General features: G+C 42.7%; 1 protein-coding gene across 1 annotated transcript in view; it reads left to right on the top strand.

Annotated features, from left to right (window-relative positions):
- The first annotated feature begins 641 nt into the window (after positions 1-641).
- Positions 642-16,964, top strand: part of LOC140458126 (interleukin-17 receptor A-like) — a 55,323-nt gene continuing 39,000 nt past the window's right edge. Inside the window, exons 1-2 of the mRNA XM_072552233.1 lie at positions 642-968; positions 8,465-8,489. Coding sequence (XP_072408334.1) covers positions 876-968; positions 8,465-8,489 — 118 coding nt within the window. The 5' untranslated portion in view covers positions 642-875. The remainder of the gene's footprint in view (positions 969-8,464; positions 8,490-16,964) is intronic.

Genomic DNA, 16,964 nt, shown 5'->3' on the forward strand with positions numbered 1-16,964 from the left:
GTTGAGAGGTGACTTAATTGAGATGTATAAGATAATCAGAGGGTTAGATAGGGTGGACAGGGAGAGCCTTTTTCATTGAATGGTGAAGGCTAACACGAGGGGAGATAGCTTTAAATTGAGGGGTGATAGATTTAGGACAGATATTAGGGGTAATTTCTTTACTCAGAGAGTAGTAGGGGTGTGGAACAGCCTGCCTGCAACAGTAGTAGACTTGCCAACATTAAGGGCAATTACATGGACATTGGACATTCTACAATAATAGAATGGTGTAGGTTAGATTGACACCAGATTAATTTCACAGGTTGGTGCAACATTGAAGGCTGAAGGGCCTGTACTGTGCTGTAATGTTCCATGTTCTATATGTAAATCCCAGAACCTTTTTTAAGGTTACATTCTCAAGTAAGCTTTAACAATAGGTGCTATGTTGACCCAGATAATGAATTGAAGGTGTGAGGTGCCCTGTGTGAGGCAGTCTGTGCCCCCAATGTCCTATTTCTAAAAAAGGGATTTACAGAATCTCACATGGATTCACGCAGCTTTTGAGCGAAATCTGCTGTAGGTGAGAATTGAACTCAGATCTACCTGACGCGAGAGTTTCGGGACACACCTACCCCCCCCACAGGAACCCCCCCACCTTCCCTTTTACGAAACGTGCGGAAACAGACTCAGCGTCTGCTTTGTCCGGGCGGCTTCGCCCTCGCTGTTCCAGGAAGCGGAGAGGTTGTCGCTGTTGGCCGACAGACTGGGACTGAGATGGGGGATCTCTCCTCCGGCCCTCCTGCTGGATTGTTCAGATATTGATCGACCCCCCCCCCCCCCCTAACCCACGGAAAGTCCGTTTCCAGTTTGTGGTCGGGTCGGTGTGGAGCAATCGCATGGATCTCCGGGAATTCATCATCACCTTTGTATTTCTGCTCTGTCGAGCTGGACCTGGGAGGTTGGAAATTCTGGGAGACTGTTCCCAGCCGGTAAGATTGAGGGGATTGATTATCACTCCGGGGGTTGACCTGGGTATTCCAGCGGGAAAACATAATTTAAAAGTCATGAAAATACAGGAGCACCGTGCTGAGGTATAAGAAACAAGCGAGTTGACTACATTTCCTTTTGAGATTTATTCTGGGACGGGTTTAAAACGAAACTAATCGGGATAGTGTACCTTTTAAACTTTAATGTGAGGTGTCAGTTTTGGGTTAGTACTTGTTTCTGTCCCTAATTGCCCTGAAAGATCAACTGCTCTAAGTGCTTTCGGCACAGCAGGAAGTTACCAAACTTTTGGCCCAGCCACAGTGCAGTAGCTCTCAGTCCAGGATGTGGTATATGTCCTCCATTGGTAACAAAGTTTAAAAATCACACAACACCAGGTTATAGTCCAAGAGGTTTAATTGGAAGCACACTAGCTTTTGGAGCACTGCCCCTTCATCAGGTGGTGAACCTGATGTGATTTTTTTAAAACTTTGTACACCCCAGTCCAACACCGGCACTTCCATATCATGTCCATTGATAACAGTCACCATTTGATGGCTGTCCCTTTTCATTGGTGATGTTTTAAGATGTTGATTGTTAAGCAGTCACGTGGATACTGTGAAGCTTCTTGTTGTTTGAGTCACCCTCATCTAGGCAGATGGAGGGTCTTCCATCACGCTCTTGACCTATGTCTTAGAGATGGTGGACAGGCATAGGGGAGTGGAGAGGTGAGATACTTGCAGCAGAACTCCCTGTCTTTGACCTGGTCTTATAAGAAAAGTATTTGAAGCCCCCAGGCTGAGGTATTGGAGGATTTGGCAGTGGTAATGCCATGCCAAATGTTGTTGTGAAGTGGTCACTGCCTGTCAACTTGGTCATATGAATATTGTATCATGGATGAAAAGTGTGGTGCTGGAAAAGCACAGCAGGTCAGGCAGCATCCGAGGAGCAGGAGAGTCGATGTTTCGGCCATGGAGGTGTGAAGGGGGTAGGGGTGTGAGAGATAAATAGGAGGGTGGGGCTGGGAGAAGGTAGCTGGGAATGTGAGAGGTGGATGTAGGTAGGGGGGTAATTGTGGGGAGGGTGGAGTGTATAGGTGGAAAGGAACGTGTAGGACAGGTGAAGAGGGTAGTGGAGGGTTGGATCTGGGTTGAGGTGGAGGGAGGGGAGAAATGGAAACTGGGGATGTTGATGCCTTGTGGTTGAAGGGTTCCAAGGTGGAAGATGAAACGTTTTTCCTCCAGTTGTCAGGTGGCTTGGATTTGACGGTGCAGGAGGCCCAGGACTTGCTACAGATGGAGTGTCCTTGATGGAGTATCCTCAGGGAGGAGGAGTTGAATTGATCAGCCACAGGGTGGTGGGGTTGTTTGTCCCAGAGATGTTTCCTGAAATGCTCCATGAGTTGGTGTCCTTGTCTCTCCAACGTAGAGGAGACCACATCAAGAGCAATGGACACAGTAGATGAGGTGGGTGTGCCAGAAAATCTCTGCCAGATGTGAAAAGATCCTTTGGGGCCTTGGATAAAGGTGAGGGAGGAGGTGTGGGTGCAGGTTTTACACCTCTTGTGGTGGCAAGGGAAGGTGCCAGGTGTGAAGGGTGGGTTGGTGGGGAGGCATGGACCTAACGAGGGAATCACTGAGTGAATGGTCTCTGTAGAATGCAGATGGGGTGGGGAGGAAAATGTATCTCTAGTGGGATCTGATTGTGGATGGTGGAAATGGCAGAGGATAATGCACTGTGTCCAGAGCTTAGTGGAATGGATGAAGATCGGGAGGGAGTTCTATCCTTGTTGTGTTTAGAGGTGTGGGAAGTGGCGGAGATGGGCTGGAGGGCATTGCTGATCATGTGGGAGGGGAAACTGTGGTCATTGAAATAGGACATTGGAATGTTCTGAAGTGGAATTGCTTCTCCTATCCATCAAGTTCATGTACATCTTGTTGCTTTTGAACATGGACTGCTGCAGTATCTGAGGAATTGCAAATGATGCTGAACACTGCAAGCTCTTGTGATCATCATCACTTTAGCCCTTTTGATAGTGGGATAATAATTGATGAAGCAGCTGAACAGCTTTTGCTCTCTAACTCTCCTGTGCTAGTATCCACCATGGATAGACCTTGGGAAGCATTTGAGATTAAATAAAGGTCGAGATTTCTGTTACAACTTTTGCTAAAGTTACCCCTTCCATTCAAAACTTTAAAAGCACCTCTCGTTAACTCTTTATAAAACAACTAATTAACTCCACATCAAACACATCTAATTCTTCAATGACTTCTTTGAGTTGTCAGTTTATATAGAAATCCCTGATGTGGTCATTGTAGCTTGTAGAAAGCAGCCAAATGTTAATCATGCAACAATGATAGTTCTTGTGATAATATCAATCAACAACTATGAGAAATGCAAGATATCTTTTTAAAGCTCTCAGACAGACTGTTAGGTTTTTTTCTAGTGTTATAGTACTGGGGCTTAATTGCTTGACAATTTCATGAACCTTTACATCTTCATAAATAAACTCCCTCATTTAAGTTTAAGTCCCTTGTTACAGTAGAAATGGAATCTGTTTGAATTCAACACTGATTTGAAGTTCCCCTGTTAAGTTTTGATATCCCAGTCATATCCTCCTTCTCACTATTCATAAAAAGATCAGGAAATCCATCCAGATCTTGCCCCATCCACTATTTTTCAAAGATCTGCAAACTTGGGAAGCATTGTAAATATTCTAACCAGTATCTCCATGTGCCTCTATGTCCTACTTTGTTATAATACTCCTGTGTAATTCCTTTGGATGATTCAGGACATTATAAGTGCTGATTAGTCATGTTTTTGCTGAATTTGTGCCATGCTTGATCTCAGCAAGGTTCCAGTCACTAGGTGGATGTGCAGGGTACTCTGATGATTTACATTCTACAGCTGCTGAGACTCCTTGGCATTGTTTGCCTGAGGTGTACGTAGATTTCATTTTTACTGCTTTGTCGTTGGTCTGTTGAGATGTCATAACTTATGATCACAGACGAAATGTGGTTTTATTGGGCTTCCTGTGTGTACACAACACAGCCGGAAACCATGAAACAAAACAATGAAACAAAACAGTGCTGGAGAAACTCAGCAGGTTTAGCAGTATCTGTACAGGGAAAAATAGAATTAACATTTCAAAATCCAATGACCTTTTCGGCTTTTGTTTCAGATTTCCAGTATGCATTATTTTTAATTCACAGAAACAATGACTTTGATACAGCAGAGGATACAGGTGGTAGTTTGCATTTTGAGCCATAAAAAGATTTGTGTGGAAAATAGTACGTAGTGATTTGGTTAAAAATAACATTCATGACTCCTTTAGGGTGCTATATCCTGAATTGCTTATACACCTAAAACCTATCATTGTCAGTAATCTTTGTGAATTCTGCTTGTGTATCAACCTGAAGTTACTAACTTCTAGCTAGGATGCTATGTATGGTATCTGTCACTGTTGTCTCTGGTGCCTTTTCCAAGTAACAATTAATATTCTCTTGTGTTTTTACTAAGAGATTATTTAATATGGATAAGAAATAGGAAGGCATGTTTTGATGAAAACATACAAGTTCTGCAAAGAGGTATAGATAGGTCGAGTGAGTGGGCAGAATGTTGATATGTGGAGTTTAGTGTAGGAAACAGTGAGACCATGCACTTCCATGGGAAGAAGTAAGGCAGGCAATTATTTAAATGGAGAAAGACTTTTGAAAAAGTGTAGCAGAGAGGGGTCAGAATGTTCTTGTGCATGAGAGGCAAATTTAGAATGCAAGTACAGCAAGTAAATAAAAACGTATGTGGAATTTTGGTCTTTTTTTGCTAAGGAAGTCATGCTGCAGCTGTACCAGGTCCTGTATTGTCCCTGGAGAGCTGTGTATAATTTTGATCCTGTATTTAAGAAAGGACGTACTGGCATTTTTAAGCAGTTCGAAGTCTGTAGGCTCATACCCAGGAGTGACAGAATTCACTTCTAGTTAAAAGGTTAGGCCTTTACTCATTAGAGTTTAGAAGGATGAGGGGTCATCTTATTGAAATGAGATTCTGAGGGAGCTTGACAGGCTAGATATTGAGAAGATGGGGGAATCTCAAACTAGGGAGCAAGCTTACCAAGTAAGTGTTCATTCATTTATCACTGAGCTGCAAGGCGAGTAATAATGCCTGGAATTCTCTACCCCATAGAGTTGTCTTTAATGAGCTCTGTCTTTAATGAGGAAGTAGACTTTTGAAATATCAGGGAGTTGAGGATAGGTTGCCATGAATGAGGAGATGAAGTCTGGGGCTGATCAGCTATGATCTTGTTGAATGCCAGGTCAGGCTTAAAAGGTACAATGGCCTACTCCATGTCCTTATAATGGGTTGAGATGTAATTTATGCAGGGCTCAAGAAAGCAATGATGGTGTGGTTATATCAGAAACTTAACGTTTTCATTTTGGATTTCTAGAAATAGAAGTGGAACTTACTCAGAACAATGAGGTACAGTTTAAAAGAAGATGGTTAGTGGGATTAGGTGATTTCTTCCCGTCCCATCAATAGTAGGTGTGAAGAATAACAGGTGTTACTGACTCTCTTCCAGTTATGTCAACATTTTAATTAAGTAAAATTTCAGCAAGAAAACATGACAGAAAATAAAAAAATTATTTTGCTACGTTGCTTGGTAATCTTATGTGATTGCACATGGCAGTTGAGAGCAAGTATAAATTTCCAATGGAGCAGGAATAGGAGAAAAGAGACCTGAAATTCGAGTTACTCCTGTTTAGTAGAGTCACAACATTCCTGAAGGAAAAATGGCATTTTCATATTTAGGAAACTGGCATTGTGGGCTCCACTTCCAGCAGCACAATATTCTGCTAACAAATGTCGTCATCTTGTTTAATTTAAGCATGGGGCAAAAGGGACCGAACTACCAGGATTTCTGTTCCATGACAGTATCATATTAATCTTGCCTGGTTTGACATTGTCAGGAAAATCAGTACCTTATTTTTCTCTGTTGGACTTCTTTAGTATCATAGACCTGTTGAAATCCTTTGGCCAAAATTTTGGCTGTTCTTTCCTGGCATCAGGATCTGCAAAACAGCTATGTATGATAAAAAGGTACTTGCTAGTATGAGGAGGACAAACATGCTCATAGTTGATATATTTTAATTATCTTGACAGCGAAGGTATAATTTGGAAAGGATTGCATTCTTGCCCCTTTCTTTCACACTGGTGCTGCCCTTAGAGGGGGAAGTGGATGCTCCACAAAAGATGTCACGTACTCTTCAACAATAGTTCCTGTACAAATTGTCTCAACAGCAAACAACTTACCAAGTATTATCAGGGCATGTAGGCTTGATGTACTTTTTCCTGGTTGGATCTAGAAATGATTTAATTGTAATAAGTATCAAGTTAATTTTATTTTCAAAAGCCATTTTTTATTAATTACCGGTAAGTGAGAATCGTGGTTGAGTGATGATTTGAACAGTTGATTTATTGTCTCGTACCTATATACAGTGAAAAGTTTTGTTCTGTGGGCAGTGTAAACATTGTATTCTTCACTCTGTGTTGCCCTAATGCACTTGATATGGAATGATCAAACTCCAGCTGCAGAGAAGGCGCACAAAGAGATCAACATTTAAATTTAAAATTTGAGGTCCATTCAGAAGTCTAACAGCAGGGAAGAAGATGTTCTTGGATCTGTTGGTATACGTTTTTAAGCTTTTGCACCTTCTGCCGAATGGTAGAAGTTGGAAAAAGATTATAACCAGGGTGGGAGGGATCTTTGATGTTGGTTGCCTTCCCAATGTAGCAAGAGGAATGGATGGAAGGTTGGCTTGTGTGATGGATTGAGCTGTGTTCACAACTCTGTAGTTTCTTACGGTCCTGAGCACAGTAATATCGCCCAAGCAGCGATATATCTGGATAGAATGCTTTCTGTTGTGCATGTATATAAAAAACTGGCATGGCTCTTTACAGATGTGCTGAATTCCCTTATCCTCTTGAGGTGTTGTTGTGCTTTCTTGACCATGGCATCAATGTGAGGGCCCTGGGACAGATTGGCGGTCTTCACTCCTAGGAACTTGTTGCTCTTGATAATCTCCTTCTCAGCACCATTGATGTGGACAAGGATGTGCCCTCCACCGTATTTCTTTAAGGAAATGACCAGCTCTCCTTTGCTGACATTGTGGGAGAAATTGTTATTTTTACACCACACCACCAAGCACTCTGTGTCTCCCCTGTATTCTGTCTCGTTATTGTTTGAGACTTGGCTGACATTATGGTATCGTCAGCAAACTTGTAGATGGAGTTAGGATGAAATTTGGCTCCATAATTGTGTATAAGCAGTATAGTAAGAGGTTGGGTACATGGCCTTGTAGGGTGCAGATGTTGAGGATTACCATGGAGGGGTTGTTGCCTTCTCTCCCTGCTTGCGGTCTATGGATCAGGAAGTAGAGGATCCAGAGGGTAAATGTGAGATTTAGTTTGGTTGGAATTATAGCTTTGAAGGTGCAGCTGTAGTCAATAAGTAGGAGCCTGATGTAGGTATCCTCGCTTTCCAGATGTTCCAGGGAGATGGCATCTGCCGTGGACCTGTTACAATTTGGCTACAGATGCAAGGGATCAAGGCAGGCTGGTCCCTTATATTCAAGATTAGAGTGGTATTGGATATGCATAGCAGGTCAGGCAGCATCCGAGAAGCAGGAATTCCTGATTAAGGGCTCCTGCCCGAAACATTGATTTTCTTGCTCCTCGGTTGCTGCCTGACCTGCTGTGCTTTTCCAGCACTACTCTAATCTTGACTCTAATCTCCAACAACTGCAGTCCTCAGTTTCATCTGGTCCCTTAAATTGTCATGCCAGAGCACTACTTCAACATGTGGGGAATTTCCAACCCTTGCACTTTGTGAGACAAAGATTAATATTGTACTTATTGTGCAACACTATTCCTAGAACATGGTGTTTTGTTCAGCTCAATTAAAACCTGCTCGTCCAGAAGGTTTCAGATTTAGACTTGAACTTCCTTAATTCTCCTCTTATTGTTTCAGGCTTGGTGAATAGCTCTCCCGTGTGTGGATCTGAAAGGTGTTGATTTGACCAGTAGTCCAAAACTTAGACACTGTCAAAACTGACACCCCAATACAGGATTGAGCAGGAGGTATTAAATCAAGGTTCAGTATTCCTGAGCTAGTGAGCATGATCAAAAGGCAAGGAAGGGGGTTTCCCAGTGTTCCAGCCAACAGTCTCCTGTGAGCATTAGTATCAAAACTCGTCACTGAATTTGTTTGGCTTTCAGTATGCATACCTGGATTAATAATGCTCTACTCCATTGTTTGTAATGTATTGTATATATCCTGTGAGCAAAAGGACACAAATGCACATTATATGGATATTGTAGCAAATGTACTTCCTGTTTAAGTATAAAGAGACCAATAAATACTCTGTATAACTCAGACCTATAATTACATTAAAACAGTGTTGCATTTGCTCTTGGCTGAAATTTCTCATTTGTCTTTTCCAAACAGGGTTTGAATTGTACTGTTCATATTGGTAAGTACAGTCCCATTTTTAAAAAATTATTGCTAATGCCTATCCTTAAAAGGCCTTCCCATCAGAAGGTAGTGTTTCATAACAACACATTCAAATCTTATGGTCCCAGCTGTTTCATAGTTCATATGTTTTTCTGTTTTAAAATGTGGTGCTCCTTCACAGAAAGGAATCAACATAATGCTGCAGGTTTGGTTATTGTAGAATCCCTACAGTGTGGAAGCAAACCATTGAGTCCACAAGCACCTTCCAATGCCAACTCCCTACCCTATTCCTGTTACCTGCATTTCCCCATGGCTAATCCACCCAACTGTCCTGGATACTATGGGCAGTTTAGCATGGCCAGTCGCCCTAACCTGCACGTCTTTGGACTGTGGGAGGAAATCTGAGCACCAGGAGGAACTCAACACAGACAGACAGACACCTGAGGGTGGAATCTAATCCAGGTCCCTGTGCTGTGAGGCAGCAGTGCCACCATACTGAAGTGAAGATAAAATGGATTAAACCAAGTTAGTTACAGAATATGCTTTGAAAGATTGAAATATGACAAAATGCAATCCTGCCTATCGCAACTCTATCAAGTACTAAAACACCAGGAAATTCCTTCCTCTATCACATCTATAGATTTACTTTGCTGTTTCTTTCTACTCCTGGTTTTGAGGGATTGAAAACCGTTTTTTCTTGTCACACACTGACCTTAAACTCTTCACTTTAAATAAGCATGCAGGGTTCTACCCAAATACTTCTGGATCCTTCAAGTAAAAACGTGAACCTGCAGCAGTTCTTGTACCTAGTGTCAGTCTTACGTTATCCCTGCACACCATTTCTACCTAAATAATCATCCAAGTTCTCCTTGAATGCCTTCATTGAACCTGCACCCACCACATTTCCAGGTGGTGCAATAGACATCCAAACTACTCACTGTGTGGAAAAGTATTCTTTCTCAGCACCATAGCTTTGTTTAAACATCACTTCCCTGTTGTTATTTTTCTTTTAGAGAGCAGCTGTTCCTGCTTGAATCTACTGTTAAGTCTGCTCATGATTTTGAAAACCCCAATCAAATCCCCTCTCTGCTACCTTCTGTCCAAGGAGAACATTCCCAATACCTACAATCTAATCTCATTAGAAATGTTTCTTGTTCTGGCTTTCTATTAAAGAAAACACTCCAGAAATACCAACAAATTGAACATTAAAGTCACTGTTACACACAGACCAAAACAAATAGTTCAAATCTAAACTGTAAAATAAATGTTAGAACATTATGTATATGAATCACAACTTAAGTATCTGACTTGATAGGCTACTTAATTTTAAAGATTACATTAATGTGCTGCACTGCTTGTGAGCTTTGTGGTAAATGTGAAGGAAATGAAAGTGTGAGCCCATTGTTTGTTTCAGTAAATTATTGTACTGGCCAACCTACTATTCAGTAAACTGAAAAAGCAGAGGTGATCAGTAAATTCATAATATTGCTCTACAGTAACATGGCGTATTAAATGATATTATTCCAAACACCCATCATGGGTGTACCAACAGGCTCATGAATGCACCATCATAAGCCACAGCCTTTGTTGGCTTGTCCTCAACTCAGCCATGTTCCTTTTGATACTGGCTCAGTACTGGCTATTCCAATTCCCAATAGCATTAGCAGACATCCAGCTGTATTTGGGAGTGTGGCACTGAGCAGTTGTACGAAATAATAATCTTTTGTTCTTTTTCCTTTTAGGTTTCTGTTGAATATGCTCTGTGCCCTTGCCATGATGTGCTTCCATGGGGGTTGTGGATTGAACTTATAGGTCGGGCTGCAGGCTCTGATATCTGAATGTGCCTGAGCCAGCCAATAGTAGTTGCACAAAGGATGCTGGGATAACTATTTGTTTCTACTTTCTCCCTAATGAATGAAACTATTTAGAACAGCTAAATATGGAGGTTGCAGAGGAAAGATAGAGTGATAAACTGTCCTAACACAAAATGAATCCAAAGTTTATTTGAATATAGATAAAAAATTGGAAAAATGTTAATTAGAAAATGGAGTGGGCCTAAAGGGGACTGGTTCATAAAGACAGCTGAAGAACTAATTGAGCACCATAGAATCCCTACAATATGGATCCAGCTCATTTGGCCCAAATGACTCCACACTGACTTTCCAAAGATCATCTCAACCAGACATCCCTGGACACTATGGACAATTTAGCATGACTAATCCACCAAACCTACACATCTTTGGACTGTGGAAGGAAACCCACCCTGACACAGGGAGAATGTGTCTGTGTGAAGTTGGCACAGTCACCTTGAGGATGAAATTGAATCCAGGTTCCTGGCACTGCAAGGCAGCGGTGCTAACCACTGAGCCGCCAGACTGCTGCTTTAGTGCATACAATTATCAGAGCCTGTAGCCCTACCTCTTAAATTTAATCCATGACTCCACGTGGAAGCAATCATGCCAAGGGTACAGGCCATATTCGACAGACAGACAATGTAAAGGAATAAATATTTTAAGTCTCTTGAAGATGATATTGCCCAAGGTTTAGTGAAAAAAGAGGGAGTCGGGATGCTGTGGGCTAAAATAATTCTAAACAGGATAAATAGGCTACATCCAAAGGGCTGATATGATGCATCCAAGAATAGAGGGAAAAATTGTGGCGGTACTAGTCATAATCTTCCTATTTAGTTAGGGACATGGTGCTAACAGACTGAAGAATTGCAAATGTGTGCACTGCCTGAACAATGGTGTCAATAAGCCCATTAGCTACTGAAAAGACAGTTTAATTATGGTGATGGGAATGTTTTCAGAAATGATTATTCAGCACATTGTTGACAGTACATGGACGAAGAATTATCAAAACTCCAACATGGATTTGTCAAGGGTCAATTATGTTTACCCAATTTGCATGAAATTTTGGTGTGGCAACAAGTTGAAGAATGAAATGCAGGTGGATTCCCAGATATATTTGAAATGTACCACAAAAACTTTGCTTTATAAGCAAAGTTAGAACCCTCGGCTTAAGCAGCCTAGGTACACATTTGGCAGCATGATAAAAAACAGAAGAAGTGGAGAGTAATTTGTCAGACAGGAAAGATTTTAAATAGGGGGTCTTCCCAGAGTACAATCTTTTCTAAAATCTGCTAGTTATGCAGGGCACAGTTTCAAAATTATGGATGATACAAAACTTTGGTTTATCAAAATGCAGAGAAGTGGGAAGAACAAGGAAGAGAAATAAATGGTACAGTACCGAAAATGAATGTCAAAACAAACTTAGGAGCATGTGTACGATTAATTGAAGGTGGCAGCACAGGTTGAGAAAACAGTTAATGTCTTATGAGAGTCTGCACTTTATAAATGGAATGATAGAGTGCAAAATAAAAGATAAAGCTGCACAGAGCAAGCAAAGAAAACTGTGCAGAAAGTCGAGCATGGGATAAAAAGGGTCGTTCTCAGAGCAGCAGCTGGTGACAAGTGGTGTTTCACAAGGCTCATTGTTAATGTATAGAAAAGTTGTGCTCCCAACAATCTAGTTAAAGGAACTGAGGGCATTCTGGAAAGAATAGGTAGAGGGACAGGTAGCATTGAGGCTGCAAACCGATCTGGCCAATTTAGGAGTGTGAACATAGTGGCAGATGGAGTACAACGTGGGAAAGTGAGGTCATGCCCTTTGGAGGAAGAATAGAGGCATGGTCTATTTTCTAAATGGGGAGAAAATTCCCAAGTCTGAAGTGCAAAGAGATTTGGGAGTTCTAGTCCAGGATTCTCTCAAGGTAAACTTACAGGTTGAGTCAGTAATTAGGAAGACAAATGCGACGATGCATTTATTTTGAGAGAATGTAAAAGCAGGGATGTGCTTCTGAGGCTCAATAAGGCTCTGGGCAGACCACATTTGGAGTATTGTGCATGGTTTTGGGCCTCATGTCTCAGGAGGGATGTACTGGCCCCTGGAGTGTGTTCAAAGCAGGTTCACAAGAACAGTCCCAGGAATGAAAAGCTTAACATGAGGAACATTGGAGGACTCTGGGTCTATACTCTGTGGAGCTTTAGGAGGAGGAGGAGGGATTCTAATTGAAACTTAGAGAATACTGAATGGCCCGGATAGAGTGGATGTTGGGAAGATGTTTCCATTGGTTGGATAGACTAGGAGCCTAGGGCACAGTCTAAGAGTAAAAGGGAAGACCTTTTAGAATGGAGATAAAAAGGAGGAACTTCTTTGTGCAGAGTGTGATGAATCAATGAAACTCATTGCCACAGAAAGCTGTGGAGACTAGGTCATGGGGCATATTGAAGACTAATATGGATAGGTTTCTTCATTGTCAAAGGGGATCAAGGGTTACAGGGAGAATGGGGTTGAGAAGGTCATCGGCCATGATTGAATAGTGGAGCAGACAGCATGGGCCTAATGTCTGCTCCTGTCTTATGGTTTAATCTGCTTTAGTCTCTACTGGGGAATGGTGCCCATTTTTGGGTGTTGAATAGACCAATATCCATATGCTGGATTAGGCAAAGAAAGATAATCCAAGATTAAGGGTTTTATTGCACAAACACCAGGTCCATAAGACCATAAGACCATAAGACATAGGAGTGGAAGTAAGGCCATTCGGCCCGTCGAGTCCACTCCGCCATTCAATCATGGCTGATGCGCATTTCAGCTCCACTTGCCAGCGTTCTCCCCGTAGCCCTTAATTCCTCTAGACAACAAGAACCTATCAATCTCGGCCTTGAAGACATTTAGCGTCCCGGCTTCCACTGCACTCCGTGGCAATGAATTCCACAGGCCCACCACTCTCTGGCTGAAGAAATGTCTCCGCATTTCCGTTCTGAAATGACCCCCTCTAATTCTAAGGCTGTGTCCACGGGTCCTAGTCTCCTCGCCTAACAGAAACAATTTTCTAGCATCCACCTTTTCAAAGCCATGTATTATTTTGTACGTCTCTATTAGATCTCCCCTTAATCTTCTAAACTCCAACGAATACAACCCCAGTATCCTCAGCCGTTCCTCATATGCTAGACCTGTCATTCCAGGGATCATCCGTGTGAATCTCCGCTGGACACGTTCCAGTGCCAGTATGTCCTTCCTGAGGTGTGGGGACCAAAACTGGACACAGTACTCCAAATGGGGCCTAACCAGAGCTTTATAAAGTCTTAGTAGTACATCTCTGCTTTTATATTCCAACCCTCTTGAGATAAGAGACAACATTGCATTCGCTTTCTTAATCACAGACTCAACCTGCATGTTTACCTTTAGAGAATCCTCGACTAGCACTCCCAGATCCCTTTGTGCTTTGGCTTTATTAAGTTTCTCACCATTTAGAAAGTAGTCCATTCCTATATTCTTTTTGCCAAAGTGCAAGACCTCGCACTTGCTCACGTTAAATTCCATCAGCCATTTCCTGGACCACTCTCCCAATCTGTCTAGATCCTTCTGTAGCCTCCCCACTTCCTCAGTACTACCTGCCTGTCTACCTAACTTTGTATCATCGGCAAACTTTGCTAGAATGCCCCCGGTTCCCTCATCCAAATCATTAATATATAATGCGAACAGCTGTGGCCCCAGCACCGAACCCTGCGGGACACCGCTCGTCACCGGCTGCCATTCTGAAAAAGAACCTTTTATCCCAACTCTCTGCCTTCTGTTAGATAGCCAATCCTCAATCCATCCCAGCAGCTCACCTCGAACACCATGGGCCCTCACCTTGCTCAGCAGTCTCCCGTGTGGCACCTTATCAAAGGCCTTTTGAAAGTCCAGATAGACCACATCCACTGGGTTCCCCTGGTCTAACCTACTTGTTACCTCTTCAAAAAATTCCAACAGGTTTGTCAGGCATGACCTCCCTTTACTAAATCCATGTTGACTTGTTCTAATCAGACTCTGCTCTTCCAAGAATTTAGAAACCTCATCCTTAATGATGGATTCTAGAATTTTACCAACAACCGAGGTTAAGCTGATTGGCCTATAATTTTCCATCTTTTACCTTGATCCTTTCTTGAACAAGGGGGTTACTACAGCCATCTTCCAATCGTCCGGGACCTTTCCTGACTCCAGTGACTCTTGAAAGATCTCAACCAATGCCTCTGCTATTTCCTCAGCAACCTCTCTCAGAACTCTAGGTCACCTTCCCCTTCTGGATTCTTTCTTTGTCCCGATGCCAAACTCCCCAGTAGTAGAAAAACCTAGCTCAAATTTTAACTGTGGACTTGTCTTGATATTTTTGACTTGTCAGTTCAAGAGTGTTATTACACACCTCTTAGTAGATGGGACATGGACCTGGCTCTCCTGGCTCAGAGGTAAAGATGCTACCGCTGTGCCATAACAGCCCTCATAACCCAGCTTTTTTTTCTTTAAGATGCAAAGGCAGAAAGGGTTCAATAATCCAACCCTCATTACTGACTAAACTAGTTCTAATAGCCGATGCTGAATTCTTGTTCATAAGGCAATTATGTACATTGTAAATTGAATTTGAGTTATCCATCCAGTAGTTACTTAGCTATGAAGTCCTGGGATATTTTGAAGAAGTGGAGTTCTCAACATACTCACTCCAAAGTTAACATCGCTATTGAGCAACTCCGATTTTAATAAAAAATCAATCTGTTCAGAGATGTTATTACACACCTCTAGAGCAAGAGAGACTTTAACCTGGGTCTCCTGGCTCAGACATAGTGTCACTACGTCGATGTGCAACAAGAGTCTTTTATATATTCAAAAGTATTCCTACTACTGCACTTTTTTTTTGTCCACTATAACCGAGTCACATGTACTAAAAATCCCAGCTTTTTAAGATCCAGATGTACTCTCTCTCACATAACTGGATGTTGTATTAAAGAGCTAGGTTTTTTCCCTTTTTTTTCAAACCCCCACACTACCGCCGAACCACGGTAGTGCTTATATTTTCCCCAGCACCCACATTGTGTCTGTGCAGGTGTGAGACACAAGGTGTACGAATCTTTATTCAGTTTCCACCACCAGGAAGAAAGGAAACACCCGAGGGGCCAGTGACAAGCCGTGCCCTTCACATCAAAGGGCGATGCTGTGTGATCAAACAGTGAAGGGGAGGGCAGGGATTAAATCAAAATAGAGTTGGAGGGGGAAATGATGCACTCCACTCCCTGCGGCGCCCACCTCTCCCGGAACAACTCCAGGATGTTGGTGAACATCGCATACTCCTTTTCCAGAGACACCCGGGTTCTAACGTAACCATAGAAGAGGGGCAGGCAGTCGGCCCTAACGACCCCCTCCACGGCCCGCTGCCTGGACCTGTTGATGGCCAGTTTGGCCAGGCCCAGGAGCAGACCCACGAGGAGGTCTTCAGACCTGCCCTCCCTCCTCCGTACCGGGTGCCCGAAGATCAGGAGCGTGGGACTGAAGTGCAACCAAAAGCAGAGGAGGAGTTTTTGAGAAAATCAAAAAAGGAGTGCTAACGCCCATACCCAATATATACATGGTTCACAGACTCCACAGCACCACAGAACAGGTAGTTAGGCTGGGAGTCCATGAACCACCACAATCTGCGGTTGCAGGGCACCGCTGCGTGCAGCACCCTCCACTCCAGATCCCCAAGAGAAAGGGTGAGGAATAGTGATGAAAAGGATAGACCAGATCCAAAGTTGAAGTTCTAAATTGGAGAAAGGCCAATTTTGACTGTATTAGGCAAGAACTTTCGAAAGCTGATTGGAGGCAGATATTCGCAGGTAAAGGGACAGTTGGAAAATGGGAAGCCTTCAGAAATGAGATAACAAGAATCCAGAGAAAGTATATTCCTGTCAAGGTGAAGGGGAAGGCTGGTAGGTACAGGGAATGCTGGATGACTAAAGAAATTGAGAGTTTGGTTAAGAAAAAGAAGGTAGCATATGTCAGGTATAGACAGGATAAATCGAGTGAATCCTTAGAGGGAAATCAGGAGGGCAAAACAGGGACATGAGATAGCTTTGGCAAATAGAATTTAGGAGAATCCAAAGGGTTTTTACAAATATTAAGGACAAAAGGGTAACTGGGGAGAGAATAGGGCCCCTCAAAGATCAGCAAGGCAGCCTTTGTGTGGAGCCACAGAAAATGGGGAAGATACTAAATGGATATTTTGCATCAGTATTTACTGTGGAAGATATAGACTGCAGGGAAATAGATGGTGACATCTTGCAAAATGTCCAGATTACAGAGGAGGAAGTGCTGGATGTCTTGAAATGGGTAAAGGTGGATAAATCCCCAGGACCTGATCAGGTGTACCCGAGAACTCTGTGGGAAACTAGAGAAGTGATTGCTGGGCCTCTTGCTGAGATATTTGTATCATCGATAGTCACAGGTGAGGTGCCGGAAGAGTGGAGGTGGCAAACATGGTGCCACTGTTTAACAAGGGTGGTAAGGACAAGCCAGGGATCTATAGACCGGTAAGCCTGACCTCGGTGGGCAAGTTGTTGGAGGGATTCCTGAGGAACAGGATGTACATGTATTTGGAAAGGCAAGGACTGATTAGGGATAGTCAACATAGCTTTGTGCA

Source organism: Chiloscyllium punctatum, chromosome 32 (genome assembly GCF_047496795.1).
Source record: "Chiloscyllium punctatum isolate Juve2018m chromosome 32, sChiPun1.3, whole genome shotgun sequence".
In the NCBI taxonomy this organism is placed as follows: Eukaryota; Metazoa; Chordata; class Chondrichthyes; order Orectolobiformes; family Hemiscylliidae; genus Chiloscyllium; species Chiloscyllium punctatum.